Below are 21,541 nucleotides of genomic sequence, written 5' to 3' on the forward strand. Positions count from 1 at the left end.
CCTTCGGGCTCATTCACTTGATAGCTCCACTTGCTTATTCATTCCCTTCTCCCTCTCTCATTCAAGCTCTGGTTTTACTCATTCATCAAATCCCGAGCCCATCTGACTTATTCATGCCATAGTCCCCAAGGCTCATTTGTTTGTGGCTCTGCACGGCTCATTTATTCATTGATCAGTTTGGCTCATTTGTTTGTGGCTCTGCACGGCTCATTTATTCATTGATCAGTTTGGCTCATTTGTTTGTGGCTCTGCACGGCTCATCTATTCATTGATAGTTTGGCTCACTTGTTCCTTACTCACTGACTCATTCAGACAAAGGTCCCGCTTGCTCATACGCAGCCTGCTCTCTTCCGACTCATTTGTTCCCTGGTCTCCTCTGGCTTATTGATTCAATGCCCACCTTTGGGTCATTCATTCACTGGTCCCACATTCATTCACTGGCCTGCTAGCTCAGTCGTTGCATGGTCTCAACTGCTCCTTCATTCTTCTGTCCCTTTGGGTAATGCATTTCCTAGGTCTCTTTGGTTCACTCATTCCCTTGTCTATTTTACTCTTCCAGGCCATGCGGTCTTTTACATATTCATTCCCTCGTCTTTTCTGCCTATTTATTCCACTGAGACTCATTGTACAGCCCGGGGGCCACATGCGGCCTGCCAGACCCTCCTTGTGAGCATTCCATTGCTATTTGAACCAGTGAAAGCAGCCACTTTCACGTGCGACTGCCAGTTTAATTATCGAAATATAAACATGCAATTCATTACACACTAGAGGCACTGCGGAAGCGTACAGAAGAGGAAATTGACACATTTCTAAGACAGTTTAGCATATCATGTTAGCATTTTAAAAAGTAAATCATTTATTTCCGGATTACTTTTCTAAGTGAACTTTTCTCAACTTATTATCTCTGGTTTGTAAAACACACAAAGAATAGGAAATAAAATATACGGAAATTCATTCTTTTAGTAGATTTCAGAAGTAAGCATACATTTTCTGTTTTTTATCTTACTTTACATCTATGATTGCTTAACCAACCCCCTCCCCGACCAATGTGGCCGCGGTCAAACTCTAAAACTTTACCTGTGGCCCCTCAGTAAATATTTGTGAGTGCCCCTGGTCCTATTTAATCCCTGTTCCCATTGGTGCATTCATTCCCTGGTCTACTTTGGATATTCATTTCATGTTCTATTTTGTGCATTTATTACTTTATTTTATTTTTCTTATTTGTCGAGCACAAAACTTATCCCCCAAGGGATGTCCCAGTACTAGGTAGACGCCCAACCCATCCTCTGAGCGAGATTCACTAAACCAAGACAGGAACGTCTTAACTAGGAAAGAACCAAGTTTTCAATTTTTTCCTAAACCTAGTATGATTATCAATTAAACAAATGTCCAACGGTAAAGAGTTCCATTGAACTGCAACCAAATAAGACAAGGAGCAGGCTCCTGATGGGGCATTCCTTATTCATTTCATTTTGGCTAAAGTCAAACTATGGGATCTCAGTTCGCAAGCTGGTTTGTGAAATTCCAATCTGGCTAGAGTCCACGTTCTCTCGTCTTTTGCCACACACTCCCTCAGGTCTCATGCGTATTCATGTACTCGTCTCTCTTTCTTCCCGGATTCCACTGGTGCATTCGTTTCAGAGTGAATCTCGAGCAATACTCCCTAGTTACCCCTAGCTTCTCAAAAATAGCTTCTGGCTCTTCACAAACTCTGAATATTCATTCCGTGGCCAGATTCACAAAGACAATCGATCAGTTGATCTGTCATGTGCGCTATGTGAGACATTTATTTTTGAAAAGTGCACCAAGCTCCTGTTTGGCTTCTTGGCACTTTAGGTAGACAGCGGTCTGTGATTTTAAGTTCACCTAACAACTATTTAAGCACATTCATGGGAGCAAGTTCATTTGCATTTGAAAACAGAACTCTGGAGCACGAAGGGTAGGTGGATTAATGTACCCCTCTAACCTAAGAGTTAAACGTGGACTTTCCAGGTTGTGATTTCAATGCTGAACGAGGGCTCCTCAAAGGACATGTGTGTGCACCTCACTGGGGTTGCAGAATCGTTTTTGCAATTCTGGTATGTGCTGTTGGCCCCAGAGCAAAGTTTCAGTACAGCCTGTGCCGTTCTAACTACTTGTTTATGGCCCCGGTTACTGGGACAGAGCTGTCAATCCACCCCCGCCTTTTGACTCTCTCTCTGGTCATTTTTCAAGCGTTTCGGATGGTACTTCTCCATATGATTTTGCACTGTCCCAGAGTTTCCTACCTCTAGGATCCAATGTGAGCATGCCTCTTTATTTCAGGGGTTGCTGTCGGTGGAACTTGTAGTATGTGTTGCAGAACCAACTGACCTAAGGCCATGAGCTGCAAAAAGAAACCCGCTTGGTATTTTTATTTGGTGTACCACCTCATGCCTGCCCGGGTTTATATCTTCATAATCAGGAGTTTAACAGCGAAACGTTCAGCCAATTACACATCTGTTTGGTGCTATGGTGTTAAGTAAGGTGTTCCTGCCCGACCACTACAACTTCAATACCTTCGAGTCCATCTAGTTCCCGTCCCAGTAACAAATCTTTGGCTTCTCATATTTCTTTCTCCTAAAAGGAAGTAGTAGTCAACCCTAGTTGTATATTTAACTTCGCTCTGAAAAACACAAGCCAGACATACTGTCTAGTTTAATGGACTTAAGCTACACAACAAATTACACATCACCACCTTCATACGGATAAAGCTTCACTCACCTTGTTCCAAATGAAGGACCCCAGCAAGTTGTTGTCCCCAAAAGGGTTGTCTGTATTGGTGTAGCCCATGTACTCCTCACCCCAGCCCATTTTCTCCCGCTTCTTCCTTTCCTTAGCCTCCTTTTTGGCTAGGCGTCGGGCCCGCTTATCCTCAGGAGTCTCCATGGCCTTCAGCATCTCCTGTTGACGTTTTTTGTCCTCCTTGAGTCGAAGCCGCTCCTGAAGAGTCAGCTGGATCTCCAAGTCTCCCTTTGGACTCTGAGAGCGAGCCGGCGATATTGAGCTGACAGAGGATACAGAGCAATGAGACCTCTGCCTGCTACTCCTTTCGCGGCTGCCTCTGCCCCTTTTCTTGTCTCTGCGTGGCACACCGGAGTCTGAATCAGATGAGTGGTCCCTGGATTGGGAAAGTCCATGCTGTTGGCTTGGTTTGTTGAAGTCTGCACTTCGGATCGTCTGATCTTTTTGTTTCTTCTGCTCCTCCGAAGAATCCGATCTAAAAAAAAAAACATGAATATAATCTTATATGTAACGATCAAAGAGACACCGGTTAACTAGAGGGATGATGAGCAATCTAAGTAGTGGAAAGGTGGATACCCATGGTTGGTTCGCAAGAAAGTAAAGTGAATCATTCCGATAGAATTAGTCTGGATGTCAGTGTCAGTCACAAAACATTAGGTTTCTTCATATATTTTTTAGGTCTCGCGTGGGTGTGGCAGCGAAGCTACCCCGCCCAGCGAGAGATCTTGTAAACAAAAAGGGAGCCTAAGCCCCGCCCCTCTTTCAATTGGGAAGCGTCAGCTTTCATGGTAAACGCTGGCTTTCCATTAGAAAGGAGGGTTTTCCGTTGCCGCCCTGTCCGCTTTTGGAACGGCCCCTTGGGACATGGTAGCCTGCTTTACGGCCGTTGTGACGAAGTTTCTTATCTGAAGCTTCGTCACGCTGTTTATTGGTCTGTAAGTGCCGGTCTCGGAGAAGTCGCGCTATTAATCACAGTGTTTGTGAATGCCGGAGATTTAATACAGTGCCAGACACACTCAGTGTAACTTGTTTTCCATTTCCAGCAACAAGTCAACAGAACATTCCAGAGTGCTATGTACGCACGCAAGAGAGAAATATTCAGTGATAAATTATGCCGTTCGTCCATTGAGATAAATGGCAGAAAAGGTCAGCGAAGGTGGCCCCAGGAAAACATCCTCAAAGCCTACACATTTAATTACAACTCCCGGTACGGATCGCCTGACTGGTCAAACCTTTCGGAATCCAGAAAGAAAGTAGATCTATACACCCATGCCTTACAGAAAAAAGTAATAAAAAAAAATAAAAATCAGCATATGCCCAGAAGTCATTTAAAACAGAAAAAAAAATTACTGTGATCTTTTTGAGATCGAAATCTCTTGGCTAATGTAATGTGTGTGTGTTTCGGTTTCCTTTCACTACTTGCATAGACACAAGTAGGTGGCCACAGGCCCTTATACTACATGTGCGTTCCTGATCGGAGGCGCTACCTGTTACTGGCTAAATACTGTCACGCACAGGCCCACAACAACAAAGGGGTTAAACAGCTCAAGTGCTCGCCCGGGCCCTGCTGTCGAATGCGTGACAGGGGAGGGTGTAGGTTTCACTTTATTTCACCGTAAAAGAGATCGATCAGGTGTGTAACTGGAACAGATGTCAGAGCACCGGATTGCCGAACCGGTAGTTCTGTCAACACCACATCGGAGCTGTCATAAAGGGTAGATATTGGCCATGGGTTTTTATTGCAAGGCAAGTGCGCGTACCTGGACTAGCTTTTATATCACTAAACCCATATCTACTTTTACAGAGGACACTGTACAAAATATGGAACTTGAAGCAGCTGTACATTTTTTACTTCAGCCCCCGGGCCAGTTTTAGCACTGGTGGCGCCCGGTGCGACAATCTTTTTTGCGAGAGCTACCCCGCCTCCCTCCACCCTACCTCGATCTACATTCCAACCCTTTTTAGGTCTCGCCTTTTCCATTGGAAAGTGGCGAGAATTCAAGTGCTCGATCCACTAGTCAAACCACTGCAGTTTCGACTGCAGTTTCTTCACAGTGCATGTGAAAAGCGGGAGAATCACGTGACCACAAGCCTCTCGTGAACGAGCCCAGCCAGCCCATTTCCCCACAGGCTTCCCCATTGCATCACCACATCAAAGCCAGCCATCTGTTGTTTCCCCAGCGTGGTGCCGCCAGCAGCTTCACTTCAGGCATCCACTCCCCCCGCCCCCTACTTCACACTTCTCACGGTCACCAGGCTGTGTTTCGCATTCCCCCCCCCTCCTCCCCACTATCATTCTGCTATGCAGATCGTTTCTTTTCTCTTAATTCTAAGAATAATAAGCGCAAACTCGACCAACGTAATTGGAGTGCTTTACTTGTCCTAATATGCCGTGTTGTCTGTCCCTCGTGCTTGCCGTTTTTTTCCTCTGGGTATCCTCCCTTGTTATAGTAGTGTAGCCACGTGTCTCTTCTTTAAGCAACTTCCGGGCCAGATCACATACATTTGGCACTGGTGCAAAAATAGCGCACATGCTTGTTTGCACCCCTTAGCTGCTTATGTTATATACATTGGAGCAAACGGACTCTGCAGTCCATATTACATAAAGGCTCCTCCTCGCCTTTCGCCGTTCTGGGTTCTCCATCCCCAACGTAACCTCACCCCTCCTCTTTTCGCCGTTCCATCTTTGCTCTGCCTCCATTTGCCCTTGCTCTGCCCTCTGCCTCTCCTTCCCCTCCAGTCCACTCCACCTCAGTCTCTCCTTTCACGTATCCTAAGCCCACCTCCTCTGTTTTTTTCCTAAAACCCCAGCGTGCGCTCGGCCTCATGCCAGCATTTCTCCTCTCCTAATTATTCACTGCACGGCCGGCCAGCACATCAAAGGCTGCTGCTCTCCGTGCGTCTCGTCACCCGTCCTCCCTTGTAATTATTTACTTCACTTTAGTTTAACAGTTCTTCTTCCTCATCTCTGGTACACGCAGTTGAGTTTCATTGACCTTTTTTAGGTTTTGCCTAGCCAATGCTTACGAAGTAAGCATTCGCTAGAAAAAAACTAATGAGTATAGTATAGGGGTTGGAATCCGCCCCCGTCAACCATTGGTTAGCTCCATAAATGGAGGCTATCCATTGGAAGACTGGCCTGTCCGTCAATGCAGGACCAGATTCGGGGGCGTTCCCGAGAATTTTTGGCTTTTGGCGACGTCACGCTACGTCAGCCAAAAGCCGAGAACGCCCCCGAATCTGGTCCGGCATTGCCGGTGTTCCTGCCTTCCTGCCTATTGGTGGGATGAGCCCCCTCAGTGCCGCCGCGCTAGGATTGGTTCTCGAGCCGCCGCATCATGAGCAAGAACGAAGGAGCTGCCCTCCCATTGGCTGAGGCGGTCGAGCCCCCTCAGTGCCGCCGCGCTAGGATTGGTTCTTGAGCCGTCGCGTCATCGCTGGAGCCGCCCTGCGATTGGCCGCAGCTTCGTTCTGTGTTCTTGATTTTGCCGGCTTAAAATTATAGACCGTGAAGACAGGTTGAGGGTAAATGTGCTTAGAAATAAAGACAGTGAGTATGGTTTCAAAGTAAAGGAAGTTCTGTTGTAAAGTCGGCGATGACGAATTTTAGGTAAAGACAGCCCAACATGCGGCTCGATGGTTAATTGCACATTGACACGCTTCAAGTGCTGGGTCACCCCTCTGCCCCTCTATCACCCGGTGAGATAAGTTGCTGGCGCTCCAGAAAGTCTCTGCATACTCATTTTAGGCTGGTTTACAGACGCCCACGGATTGCTTGTCAGATGGTACAGGGCCGTGTCGTGATTTTAACGTGTAAAAGGAAACTATGAGACAGAAATTGAGACCCCTCGGCAGTATGTAACGTGTCTGCCCCTGAGAGATGTCCGCCCCCCTACCGCTGCCTCGGCTCCCGTTCCCGCACCCCCGGAGACCCACAGCCTGCATTATATGCAGTATGAGTCACGGCAGCTGCAGGACACATGCGAACAACACACTCGACAGACACGTGTCCCAGCAGCGCCTTTAAATTGCATTTTGGCCATGAAGGGCTTTCCTGGGGGGAATGTATGCTTTCATTAAAGCGCTATATGCCACGAGCATGCATGGCGTCCTTGAGCCTCCGCGCAGACATAACGAATCCGGGATGACTGCTCTCGACCTGCTTTTGTCCATGCAGCAACTTCAATTTCATTTTTTTAAATATATTTTATTGCAGCTTTATATTAAACGTGGCCTCGGCTCATAGTTCCCGCCCCCTACTGCTGCCTTGGCTCCCGTTCCCGCACCCCCGGAGACCCACAGCCTGCATTATATGAAGTACGAGTCACGGCAGCTGCAGGACACATGCGAACAACACACTCGACAGACATGTCTCCCCGTGTCCCAGCAGCGCCTTTAAATTGCATTTTGGCCATGAAGGGCTTTCCTGGGGGGAATGTATGCTTTCATTGAAGCGCTATATGCCACGAGCATGCATGGCGTCCTTGAGCCTCCGCGCAGACATAACGAATCCGGGATGACTGCTCTTGACCTGCTTTTGTCTATGCAGCAACTTCAATTTCCTTTTTTAAAATATATTTTATTGCAGCTTTATATTAAACGCGCGTGACATAACCAAGCCGTGATTTGTGGGCAGTGCGCGTGAACGCTTTGTTTAATTTTTAGTTCAGAACCATGTCTTACAGCCGCGCTCAGAGCCCTCTGCGGGCGGGATAGGTGCGTGACGTGTGTGGAGCGCACATACTTATGTGCTGGTTTATGTTTTGTATGTTATTTTGTAAATGTGCAATGTGTAGAGCATCCTTCGAGGCTTTTGCAAGGCGCTCTCTCTCCGTCTCTTCCCAGAGCGCCATCAGACAATGCTGTCATTGCCTGGGCTAGAAAGAAAAAAAACATGAAACACTGGGGAGGAATGGGGTTAACTCTTTATCAGCCGGTGCCTAACGGTGCTCCTTACAACCTGCCATGAAACCATCACTGCAGAGGAGCCAAGCAGGCCTTCTATAGGTCTGGGCCTCTCAGAATCAAAAATAAATGTTTTATTTGTTCAAGTTAGTTTCTACTAGACGAGAGGCAGTGTCCCTCATACCTCTGAACAAAGGATACTTAAAACCAAAAATCAATGTTGGATCACAGGAGAGGATGACTGATGTCTTGTTGGAAGGCACCTGTACTAGCCAATGCATGAGGCACAGAAGCAGCCATTCATTTACAGAAAGAGCGCAGGCTGGGGGAGACGGGAGCCTGCTAAAGAGACCGCCTGGCTCAATTATTTGGTAGGCGTCACTGGGAGCGAGACCGAGCTTTTGTGAAAAGAATTTACAGAAACCACTAAAAGATTGTATATTCATACTTAACAGAACAACGGGGACACTGGTAAACAGCCTGCTGGGAAGGGACAGATGGGATCTCAAGACACACCTACACGTGGTTAGCTCTGGGTCTGCATTTTCCTAAAGATGGGAAGGAAGAGGTGCAAATCTGTTATGCAGACAGACTTTGAGAGGAGCATCTCTCCTAGGGAATGCAGGGCTCAAGGCTGCAGGAAGAGCTACAGCTCTCTTCTGCAGACAGCCTTTGAGAGGTGCGTCCCTCCTCAGGAATGCACGGCTCGCCTCCTGTGAGGAGCCTGTCCGCCGAGGACAGATGGGAAGACCTGCCGAGGCTCCTGTTTGCCATCAGTGACGGGTAGGGTCGGGGTGAAAGGGTTAATGTTAGCACTGAGCAACTGGCAACTCGCTCCGTCACTGGCCTGTCAGTACCGGCCCCTCCCCTTGAGAGCTCAGGGGGCGGGGCTTTCTCCTGGCTGGGGAGTCCATAGACCACGCGTAGGCCAGAGGGAGCACAGGTGTTGTGGTGGTGGCGGCGGCAAGGGTGTGGCTATTGTCAGTACAGCCAGTGCAGTGGCACCAGGCTCGGGTGGTAAAGGACCGGCGCACCACAATTATAGCGGTTTCTTAATACCAAGTGCTAGCCAGGGGCTCAGAGTATTTGTGGCACGTGTAATGCCCAGGGCAGAACGCAGTCCCGTAAGGGGTCCCGATAAGCCCAAAGTCTATGAACTTCTGTGAGATAGGGAGCGTCAGGTGCCCCTGGCCTCCTTCTGCAGCAGGGCATCACTGCATTAGTCCACCGGTTATGCAACAAGGAATTTGCATGGGGTTAAGCCCCAAGACCGATTCAAAACACCCACAATGCGTGTACACCACAGTGTGGCTCCTTGAGTGTGAGTCTGTAGTGTGTGAGGACGACAGAGTAGTAGAGAGGTGTTGCTTTTGGGACAGTGGCATTCGAGAAGCCAGTTTAGAGCGCACTGTTGTTCTAAGGGCGGCGGGGGGGGGGGGGGGTAATTGCAGACATTGGTTTAAATTGAGCAGTCAGTCGGTGATCCCACTCGACTCTGCAATGTGAAAGGGTAGACACAACCAACAGATGCCAGAGACACACGAACATAGAATTAAATAAATAAATACACACAGACACATCGGTGAGAAAGGTTGCTTTTATTTAAAGTTACAATTCGTGCCTCCCTGTTGCCTGCTTGTGCCTCTGTTTTCGTGTCTCCCTGTTGCCTGCTTGTGCCTCCGTTTTCGTGCCGTGACTCTGTTGCCTGCTTGTGCCCCTGTTGCCTGCTTGTGCCTCCGTTTTCGTGCCTGTGAGACTGAGTGCAGGCTGTGAGTGCAGACTGACTGTGCAGACTGACGGACTGTGCGTACCTGTGTATGTGTGCAGCTATGTGTACAAGAGCTAAGTCATGCTGTATATGTGTGTGTGATGCTATATGTGTATTATGCTATGTGTATGTGTGGGTCTGTAGCTGTGTATGTGTGCAGATGTGTCCAGGAGCCGAGTGATGCTGTCTGTGTGTAATGCTATGTATGTGTGATGCTATGTATGTATAATACTGTGTGTGTGTAACTGTGTCTGTCTGTATAACTGTGCATGTCTGTAGCTGTGTGTGTATGTAGCTGTGTATACAAAGCCTGTCAATGTGTGTAGAGGAGGAGCTCTGTGTGTGTGTGTGTGTATAGCTCTGTGTACATATACCTATGTGTGTATAAGTGCAAATGCAATAGGTCTCACATTTCGTAACTATAAAGCGATTTACTAGTAAACGACAAAGCCATTTGTTTATCTGTTTTACAAAAAAAAACATAGGTGAAAATTTTGACATTTACAATGCCAATAGCTCAAATTTTGTCAAAGGCAAAACCATTGCATTGTAAATGCTTGTTCCTCTTAAACATTAGTATAGCGAGAACAATCCCAGTGATTTTCAAAATGTGGGCACTTAATGTTTTGTTCTCGTCAAAATCCCAATGTGTTTTTTGCTTTTACTGATCTAACAGTTGCTTGTTTTAGCTATAAAGCCAATAAAATGGGCTATCGTGGTAATAATTCCTGTTCTTTACATTATGCCACGGTTTTGGATTTGAGGTTTTCTACAGTGTGGTCCGTCGCATCTAGTTGCCAGAACACTTAGTTTACACAGTTGTTTAACAAAAAAGTATAAGCAAAGTATAAAATCAGAGCCACACCAGTTATATTTACATTAAATTAATATTCTAGAACCCAGTTTATTGAACTTGGTGTATACCTTCATGTTTCAGTGAAGGAGGAAAGTGTTTTTTAAAGGTCTCGTGCTTTTCTTCCAATAGTTAATTAGTTTTTGTTTGATCTTGGGTTATATAATCAAGAACATTTCAGGAGTTAGATTATCCCTTTCAATGAAGGCAGCACACGCAACGCCACTCACACACGCAACGCCACTCACACACGCAACGCCACTCACACATGCAACGCCACTCACACACGCAACGCAACTCATCCACGCTACCCCACTCACACATGCAACGCCACTCACACATGCAACGTTACTCACACATGCAACGCCACTCACACATGCAACGCAACTCACTCAAAGCAACGCAACTCATCCACTCAACGCAACTCATCCACGCAACGCCACTCACCCATGCAACGCCACTCACCCATGCAACGCCACTCACACATGCAACGCCACTCACACATGCAACGCCACTCACACATGCAACGCCACTCACCCACGCAACGCCACTCACCCACGCAACGCCACTCACCCACGCAACGCACATACACTCACACCCAAGCAGTGCCACTTTTACCCACACAGCACCACTCACACCCACGCAAGCCCACTCTCACACACGCAACGCCACACTCACACACGCAACGCCACACTCACCCATGCAACGCCACTCACCCACGCAACGCCACTCACCCACGCAACGCCACTCACCCACGCAACGCCACTCACCCACGCAACGCCACTCACCCACGCAACGCCACTCACCCACGCAACGCCACTCACCCACGCAACAACAATCACACATGCAACGCCACTCACCCACGCAACGCCACTCACTCAAAGGCACTCACACCCACGCAGTGCCACTTCCACCCACACTGTGCAGTGCACAATAGGTCTCGCAGTAGGAAAGTTGGAGCTACTGGTTTTGTAAATGACAAAGCCCTTTATGTTTTTAAAATGAAAACAAAAATAAAAGGCATTGCTATTTGCAATTGTAATAGCTCCAACTTTCCTACTGCGAGACTAATTTCATTCTAAATGATTACCATGATAACCACCTACGTTTTGTCATGTAACTAAACAAACAAGCACTGGCGTTGCCAATAGGTCTCGCATTAGGAAAGTTTGAGCTATTGGCATTGTAAATGACAAAGCTATTAATTTCGCTATTTTCAAAACCAACACATAAATAAAAAAATTGTCATTTACAATACCAATAGCTCAAACTTTCCTAATGCGAGACCTATTGGCAACGCCAGTGCTTGTTACTTTTCCCCCTCTACTTTTTATGCCCCATAGGACTTGTGCCTATGCTATGCTATGTAAATCATGTAACTGTGTAATCACTGTTTTTTCCCTATGTTATGCTATCCTATCCTGCAGTAACTGATGTAATTTATGTAACACGCTGATTCTCATGTAAAGTGCTCTGATACCTCCGGGTCTAGCCAGCGTTATATAAAACTCTTCAAATGAAAATAAAATAAATCTCCTTCATTGATTCCCTCACTAACACCCTCTAATAGTTTTCTCATTCCTCCATAGCACCTCTCCCACAAGCATTTCATTTGCTTTATCGCGCTACTCATACCAGTGTAGGGAGCACTTTGCATCACTTACACATTATACAGAAACAATAAAACAGACCAGTGTATATCAGTCGATAGGAAATGTTACACAACACAATGAGAATGGTAAGGTGCAGGAATCGCGTGTCATCCATACTAGTAGCCAGTATACTTTAAGAGTGCTTGGTCTGAAGAAGCACAAATTTACGATTTAAAAAAGTACGGCAGTGGTTGGGTTGACTTTACTAATAAGAAAGGACTTCTACTCAGCAAACCTTTTTAGCAACATTAGGAAAATGAAAGAGTAGGGAAAAAGCAATGTTCCAAGCCAATACCTCGCATGCATCTCTTTGATGACGATTCATAGGTCACTGTGCTATATATTGAGAATGTTACTCATTAACTGTAAGTAACAAAAGGTTCTCGGTTGCAAAAGCAGTACCCCAGTGAGCTATCCACAAAAAATACAGTTCTGTGATCTGCATGGTAAAAGTTATTTGCAGCAGGCACATTAACCTTCAGCACTATTTCATGATGAGTCAAAACTGCTACTAGAGGAAACTCACTCTCTCTAGCAGACATAATAATCACCAGTTATCTTGACATTTTTATTGCTGCCTGAAAACTGTTGGACACACAAGGAACAATTTAGCAGGTGCGTTTACACATGTAAGTTATTTATATTGTTTCCAAATACAGCACCTCCGAGGTTAGAGCCAGTTGCGGGTGCACCGGTCGCATCACCCAAGAGCCGCCGTCCCCGTTCAGCAGTGACAGTCAATTTAGAGGATTGCGTAGAATGATGCCATTTTATTGACTTATAAGCCGCTGATGTGCAACAAGAAGCCATTTCATAGCGCTAAGCCTTTAAAAGTTTCAATTTTAGGACTTCTCCAGGGTCAAAAGTTATGGATCATAGACAAGACCAGGGAATTCCTATCATGTATGTTCAACTCCAAGGTGAAGAGGAGTCCTGTATTCAGAAGAAGAGGTGCTTCTTTTGGCATCTAGAAGCAAAGAGCCTCCTTTTTAGGTCTCGGCCTACGTAGGCTGCGCTTACGCAGTCTCGCTGGCGAGATTTTATGTTTCTAGAGTATGGGGCTTAAACCCGCCCCTCTTCGCCATTGGCTCGCTTCCTAAACGGAGGCCAGCCATTGGAGAAGAGGTTTCTCTTTCCATTTAAGCCCCGTCTTTTTCGGATTGAGGGGTGTGTTTTTTAGTTTCTTTCTCTCCTCTTCCCATTGGCTGGAATTTTACATTCCAGCCAATGGGAAGAGGAGAGAAAGAAAAACATGCCCCCCCAGTCTGAAAATGATGGGGCGTTTCTCCAAGGCATTGCTGCTGGACCTCGAAGAAACATGGTGGTGTTACCCCTAAGACTGTTTGGTTCGTTGCTTGCACCGCATGCAGATTTTCGAAGCCTTAGAGTCCCTTAAATTCTGCGTTCCAATTGTGCAGCGCTTCCTCACTGTCGACTACCACGGCTGACACTTCCAAGAGAACTCTGCTTTACCATGCAGTTGGAGGGCCTGCCCTGCGGCGGTGATCACTGTGCCACCAGCACTTCCCAACCACAGCGCTCCCGTGGCACGGCGCACTCCGGCGATGACTTCACGGCCTCCGGTACTCCAGATACCCTTCCCTCTCTGGCCGCCATGCTGCCTCTGCTTGGGCCAGCGGGGCCACCGTACACGACCAGGCTCCCACTCACTCCCCGTGGAGCCCTATGAAGAGCTTGTGCTGCAGGATCCACGCCATGGCCGAGGCCCGGAGACCCCGCTAGGCCCCCCCGGAGCGTGGAGGGTCGGCTCCCTCCACGCTCTGTCCCACTTGCTCCCCAAAGTTCCCTCTAACTGCCTTCTCACTTGCATCTGTAGCTGCCCCAACCCTACGGTCTGCCCGCACCCGCCAGTGCCTGCCCTCATCTACCCCAGTGAGTGTCAGCTCTCTCCACTCTGTGCTCGATCACTCTCTGCCCCATCTGCTCCCCAAAGTTTCCTCTAACTGCCCCTTCTCGCATCCATACCTGCCCCAACCCCCAGCCTGCCCTGGACCCCGCCGGGGCTTGCCCTCATATACCCAGAGTGCCAGCTCCCGCCACTCTGAGGTTCTTTAATTTTGAATCCATTTTACATTCAACTCCATTTTGTGTTGCCTTTACACAGGCTGCATGATTCACGAAGTGTCTCTGCCCTTTGGACTGCAATGTGTTGAAAACCCCCTCCGTCCTGGTCTTGAAACCCATCTCAGACACCAGCCGGCCTAAACTAATTCTTGTCTGGACCACCTGATCCCTGTATCAACTATCTGTTAGCCTTTAGCATTCTTCTTGTGCCGTATCTATCTTTTGGCCTTCGCTATTCTCTCCCTGTGTTTTCCTATTTCACAACCTTTCCTTTGAAGCACACAGACATGTTCTGCCATTACTGATTGACCTATATATGCTGTAATTGATTGACTTATCGGGTTGGGCAAAAGCACGACTCAAGGGGGATGTTCTGGTTACATGATGCTTTGTTTTGAATGTTTTCCTATTGGCTAATATTTGGCAGATCTTGCATGTCCATGTTAGGCATTTTGCATGTTAGCAAAAGCTAGGACTGCCCCTTACTTTTATGCTGAGTTTATAACCCTAAGCATATATAAGGCCTCTGTTTTCTGTACTCCTCAGACTGCCTCATTCAGTTGCTAAGGCTTCTGTGTGACGTAGTCTCACTTGTTTAAGTTTAATAAAGATGTCTTTTCATATTTCAGCTTCTGTGCCAACTTCTTTGTTATCAAGTATTAGTGAGACCCCTGAGAATGAAGATTTGAGTTTCTTCAATTGGCGCGACCAACGTGGGCTTCATCAGAGGAGTGACTATCTGTGGGAGTGATCTTGTCAGGAGACTGAAATCTACTGAGGAGGACAGAACAGGATTCTACTAAGAAGGTACTCTGTGCACAGGGATTCTGGAGATTCTTTGTCTCTGCAGCCCAGTATATTTCTGATCTTCCTGATTTTGATCCTCCACATGATGTCACTCCTGACTGAGAATATTTTTGGCGTAAGTATTCTAAAAAAGACCATTCGGTCATTCAGAACGTGGCAGTTAGAAATTGGACAACCTTTTGATTGGTAAGAGTAAGGTAGTTTAGTAACGCTTACTGTAGCTTTGGAATTTGTGTTGGCCAACTTTAGATATGTTTTGGATTTTGGATATGCAAATTGCAATTTTGTTGAACGGTGCACGTACGAAAAGTACCTTAAGCACTACTTTGATTATAATATTTGCATATTCTGCAAATATTTCTGGCATGCCTGTTTTCAAGCGCGCATCGAAGAATGTGTTGCTTTTTTGAAAGGTACCATAGTGTAATGTGAAGTAAATTAGCTGGCTCCCCTAGAGGGAATATCTAAATAGGTTTAGATTTAAAAACATATTTCTTCCTTGGTGATTTTGTATCCCCAGGGAATTAAAATATGGCATAATACAAAACAAGGATCCTTTGTTCTGCGCAATTTTATGAATGAAGATATGCAGAGCGATTTTTGGTGTTCTGCCATCCAAAGCTAGTGAATTGAGTGTTTTGGCTTCTTGGATATGCAGCAGTCTGTTTTTACAGTCTTTTGGAACACTATTCAGAAGCGTTTCTTGTAAATATGACTTACAACTAGTATTTGCAAATGGTTTGGTTCAAGTACAGTCTGTGCGCTGTCCTTTGTTTCTGTCCTTAGTATTGATTTGTGGGTTAAATATGTATTTAAATGTCTATGTGGTTTTCCCATTAGAGCAAACTTCTGTAAGTGAATAGCGATGGCGCTATTCACGAAATGCATGGCTAAAGCGCACCGTATTGTGTGTCCTGAGTGTTTTGACCCCTTTCTGTTTATGTCTGAAATGAGCTCAAATGTGTGTTTGTGGTTTTTTTATGTTTTCAGTCTATAAAGCAAAATGTCTAAATGCTTAAAAAAAATATTTAAACATTCACATTCACTAGGAATAAAAAGGCCCCCAAAAACGAATGGTGTGTTTTGTAGAAAACCAAACTTATAGCATTTTTTACTTACATACATTGTATCAGAAATTTCCAGCCAAACACTTCAGCTGAAGTAAATTTTTGCTGAACTCAGACGCATATTATAGAACATGCATTGATGTGTCTTCGTTTGAAAAAGACTGCCACCATGCTCATGTTACAATGCTGAGAGACAAGCTAAATAAACAGGAGTATTTACTCAGCCAGGACTTTGCCCTCAGTTAAACACGGGTGAATCTTTGCATTTCAGAATGTTGTTTTCAAAAGGTTCCAAAACTAAGGTTCATTATCTTGTATTACAGGAAGGCATTTCAATTAAGGGTTTCCTCTCTTTAAGCATTTTTGTAAGCATTCTTGGGTCTGTTGCTAAATAAAAATTGTCCTTTTTAGAAAGAAAAAATGTGGCCCCAAATTTTGTCATGTTTCAAGTTAGGCTTCTGGGCTTAGGCTTATAAATGAATGCGTCAAAAATGATAGACCAGAGATGCAGCTTGCTTTTATATGTGGAATTATCAAAAATGATTGGGTTTATGAAAAATAATTATTAATTATGAAAAATAATTATTAAAAATAAGTGCTACAGAATTCGTTTTTTACTATTCATGAAGCTTAATGCTCATACTGTGACCTCCTAGCATTATAATTTAATTTAAGTTGTGCTGTCCTGTATATTGAGGACATTAGCATATGGAATTTTACTTAGCGCAGGCGTAAAAAAAACTCATTTTTCTAAGGATTTACATGAGATATGTCTAATGTCCAATCTCTGCAATTTGTAAAGAACATTCTAAGGATGATTAATATGTAACACAATTATAGGATATTTATTTTTAAGTGCCCCTAATATCAAAGTGGAATTTGGGTAAAATATACCATTTAAAACAGCATTCTTGCCATTTATAATAGCTTTAAAGTGCTTTAGGCTTCAGTAAATGCATACATTTAGGTATAATACAAATTTGCAGGTAGTCCCCATGTGGGGTTTGCTTTTAAATGGCCCAGTGAGATCCATTTAAGGTTGATGAAATGAGTACCATTCCAACAAGCATTTGTTCTAAAAACTGGTATGTGTGTTATTAGGTTCTGTGAATTATGCACAGTAAATGTTGTTTAATAATCTGGGAATGGAGATTATTTTTTAGCGCCTAAAAAGGAGAAATTATTTTTTCAAAATAGAGTGAATTATTGCAGGTTAGGAGGAATTAGGAAGGCCTTTTGTCTTTGACAGCCTCACAGTGTGCAGAAGCTGGGGGCTAGGAGAGCTGCAGAGGCTGGCTCAAGTCGCGCTGAGGCGCTATCTTTGGTTTCCCTGTAAACAATGGAAGGAGGCTGTCATGTTGACATCTGTGACCTTTTAAATTAGGGCCTGGTCTCTGTGAAGTGCAGAATGACCTTGCAAAACGGACCTCTAAAAGGGGTGGTTTCTGGTTTCTCCATAAGAACATCATTAAAATTAAAGAACTTAATTCCAAAGGGAAAATATGAAAAAAGGGTTTCTTTGAAAGTCCCAACATCATGCTAAATGCTCTGCAGAACTGATACATTTGTATCTCTGCTCTAATAAAAATAATGTCTGCTAGTTGCTTTTATTTGACAGAAAACGAAGTATTACATTGAAATGAATGAATGAATGAAATGAAATGAATGAGTTTTATATAGCGCACGACTTACCCTGGGGCATCTCAGCGCTTGCTTAGGGAACCCGTCCTGGTATTCCCCTGTGAGATGCCCTGGCAGGGTATCCACAAGGTGAAAGCCAGGCATCCCGCCGCGAGGGGCCGTTGTGGAGATTAAGCAAGCTATTGCCCAGAGTCGCAGAGTGTGAACCCGTGAGTCGAGAAGGCACCGGAGCGAGAATTAACGAGTCCATGGAATTTTTGAGCCCAAGACCCGCCGAGGCGGGGAATTGAACCCTGGTCCCGGGCCGAACTCAAGCTCCAGGTCTGCCGCCTCTGACCCCCGAGCCACACTTCTCCACACTTAACATGGAGTGTCAGTAAACATTAAGTCTTAGACAGAAAATAAGACGAAGCCCTTTACTAAAATTTTGAAGGCTACGTGCCTAAGTGAGAACAATTTGCCAATTAAGAATTATTTTTCACGGTGGAAATTGTGGTGCCAAATTAACATGGAGTGTCAGTAAATCAGTTTTACTTTTAGAAAGTTAAAATAAATTAAGGTGGTTTAATGTTGCAAGCTGACTGACAAGATGGTAACAGTTAAGTAATGGAAATTTATTTTTGTGTTTGTTAATGTGTATCATATTTTGTCTTCTGATTAGACGTTATAATTGATATTTGCTTGTTATGAGAAATGTTTCTCTTTTGTGTGTTGTGTATTCTTTTGCTTCTGCCCACAGATCATTCATGGATTGTTCTGGGTGATTTTAAGGCTGACAAGACACGCGAGTTTGGTTGGTTGAAACGAGATGTGTTTTTGCGTAACTTCTTTGGAAAGAAATGTTCATGTGTTTTTTACGTTTGTGTATTTGGTCCTATCATGAATTGTTCTTGCTGGTCCTGTGTGTCAGAAGCGACACAGTAAGTTGTATTTGACAGCCGATTTCCACTGCCTGGTGATCTGCTGTCAAAAGGAGGGTAAGTATTTTAAACCTGACAAATTAAGCAGGCCCGAATATTGGGTTTTGGGCTGTAGGTTCATAGTGCATAAAGTACATGACATGGTGTTGTGCGTCACTGCTCATTCACATATGCTATTGTTTTGTCTATGCTTTTTGTGCTCGATATACAGCAAGTATATCTAATGGCTTGACATGTGCGTTTTTTTTATTCTATGCATGTTTTTGTTTTATGTTGTTGCTTCTGATACTATTACAAGTCCCCCTGTGTTGTGAAGGGATCTTCATGACGATGCATATCGCTGCACAACAGTTGGGTTGATTTGCTAAATTTCACAGATATGATATTTTCATACTGTGCACGACACAGACAACACTTCACCAGTGTGTCAATTTGGCTATAAATAGTATTCAAGAAAAATAAAAGATATACAGGATCAAAGTGTGTCACCTGCCGTTAGTCACGTTACTGCCCCCTTCCCTTAAGGAACAGGCAGCCCTAGATTTATGTATCCTGATTGGACGAAAGGATAAATTATAGATCTGTGACTCTTGTACATGGTGACCTAATTTCTATATTACATTAGTCAGTTTTGTTCTGCTTCCTAAGTAGTGTATGGCTTTGTACCATAAAGTAAACAAGGTTTCATTTTTCCCTGAAGAAGGAACTGGAACATTAGCTGAGGTTACAGTATATGGTTTAGCGGCCAGCGGTAGAACTAACATTTGTGAACTATTTTGATTTTTGTGTATCACCCATACTCTTGGTATTGTGTCACATGCTTGACTATCACCCAAGTAATTTCTTGTTCTTCCTATAGATTTTTCTTTGGTCGCTTCTCCCCTGACCGATGTCGCATCGTGCCTAGTTATTGGGGATTTTAGCTGTGTCCTAGTTCCATTTCCCTTTTCCATATTCCTTTCACCAGTCAGCCCATTTATTATTATTGGTGTATTGTTCAGGTTCACACTTCCAGACTGCAGTAATGTACCAGGAACCCCTATATTATGTATAATTCCTTTTGTATGACCAGACTGGTTTTTAAGAATTTTCTGTAGGCCTACTTCGAGGTTTTCCAGTCTTACTGTCAGGGTAGTGATGGACTGGTTAACTGACTCAATACTATAGTAAGACAAGTTTTCCACCTCAATAGGAGATACCGTACGTTTATTTTTTTTGAACATGACAAATTTTCATTGACTATTTTAATTTGGTTTTTTACCCTTTTGTTCCTGCTTCTTTAATTTTTGGTGGGATCAGATGTGTTCTAAATCATGGAAATACCAGGACTCTCTAGTTCTTGTCTTTTGTTTCCACATTTGATCATTAGCTTGTGTGTTGCATAGTGCACCTGAAGCACAGTTATTAAAAGGGAGGTATCTACATGTCCCTGATAATCTGAGTTATGCGATTTTTCTTTTGAGATGTTCTAGATTAGGAATTTAGGAATACCTAGACTTCATCATGTCGCTATCTACCCTAAGATGGTGGAGGATATTCTCTCACACGGAAACCCAATTGAAGAGGCTAGAGGCACAGTTTTGCCTACTGCCTTTGTCTTTGTATTGCCTTTGAGAAATTACAGTGTATTCTAGATCAGAATTGTCCCATGGCGTATGGCCACTCCTTTGAAGATTGCAGGCCATCTGCTTGCAGTCCCCTTGTTATACAATGAAGTGTTTAAAGCATCGCACTTGCTCCATCAGACGGCATTGAACATCACAGAACCAGAATTTCAGTGCAAAAGAGCGAAAGAGAAGGATTCCTGTTGTTTTGAGGCTTCAGTTTTCCACCTGTCATGTGCTGGTAACCTCTGACAGTGTGCAGTCCCTTGAGCCCCTTGGCCTGAGTTTTGGCCACACACACACCCCCTTTTCCTTTGCTCCAACGGAAGTGCAGTGCACCGGAGGATCCAAGATTGGCAAAAGGCACTATATTCTGGTGCCCATGAAAGAGCAGCTTGAGCGTCCTCTGACACTGAATAATGATTGTTGGAGCCTGAGAATGTAGACCCGGGTCTGCACGAGATGATCTGTGCCCATGACCAATGAAGAGCACAATATCTGTAGTGTCTGCCGCAGAGGAGAGACACTGGTGCACTGCATTGAGACATTGAGACTTTCAAGTGAGCTGTGAGGGTTTGCCAGGAGGGCACTCCAACGGATACTGAGAAGCACTATTTTCATGGAATGCCTGAATTGAGAGGCCCAATGTGAAAACAATGGGAGCAGATTTGATAGACAATAGAAGCCTGCCAGAGAGGCATGGAACGGACTCTGGGCATGGTTGTGGTTTCACAAGTGGTTTCCGTGTGATTGCATAAAATGGGTGTTAGGAGACTGATTCTTATTGTTTTGCTGGCATTGTTTTAAAGTAGTACTCTGTTTAGTAAAAGCAGAATAAAGTCCATTCTCTGTGGAAGAGTATCCCCTTTTCACCTCAGAGCATTGATAAGTATCGCCACTGTTTCACCTGAATATATAATAAATTACTGAAATGCATAGGAGCCCTAAAAATCTTACTAGATAATTTTTGCTTGGGGTTGTGGAAAATGATAATTGGTTTGTAATAGTTTTCATTACTTTCTCCTGTTGTCTATATGTTAATTATGACCCAATGCCCTGTCCTCTTTGTATTCCTGCTCATACCTTTAATGAAATGTTTAAAATGGAAAATGCTCGCCTAGCAATTAAATAGGATTTGCCTGTGTAATGGCAAAAGGAGGGTCTGAGGTTCTTTAATTTTGACTCCATTTTACATTCAACTCCATTTTGTGTTGCCTTTACACAGGCTGCATGATTGACGAAGTGTCTCTGCCCTTTGGACTGCAATGTGTTGAAAACCCCCTCCGTCCTTGTCTTGAAATCCATCTCAGACACCAGCCGGCCTAAACTAATTCTTGTCTAGGCCACCTAATCCCTGTATCAACTACCTGTTAGCCTTTAGCATTCTTCTTGTGCCGTATCTTATCTTTTGGCCTTCGCTATTCTCTCCCTGCGTTTTCCTATTTCACAACCTTTCCTTTGAAGCACACAGACATG

General features: G+C 44.6%; 1 protein-coding gene across 1 annotated transcript in view; it reads right to left on the minus strand.

The window, feature by feature from the left end:
* The window catches only part of LOC147671273 (uncharacterized), a 73,062-nt gene that overhangs the window by 37,564 nt on the left and 13,957 nt on the right, over nucleotides 1–21,541 (minus strand). Inside the window, exon 2 of the mRNA XM_086948108.1 lies at nucleotides 2,743–3,238. Coding sequence (XP_086804234.1) covers nucleotides 2,743–3,238 — 496 coding nt within the window. The remainder of the gene's footprint in view (nucleotides 1–2,742; nucleotides 3,239–21,541) is intronic.

Source organism: Lissotriton vulgaris, unplaced genomic scaffold (assembly GCF_964263255.1).
Source record: "Lissotriton vulgaris unplaced genomic scaffold, aLisVul1.2 SCAFFOLD_1877, whole genome shotgun sequence".
Classification (NCBI taxonomy): domain Eukaryota; kingdom Metazoa; phylum Chordata; class Amphibia; order Caudata; family Salamandridae; genus Lissotriton; species Lissotriton vulgaris.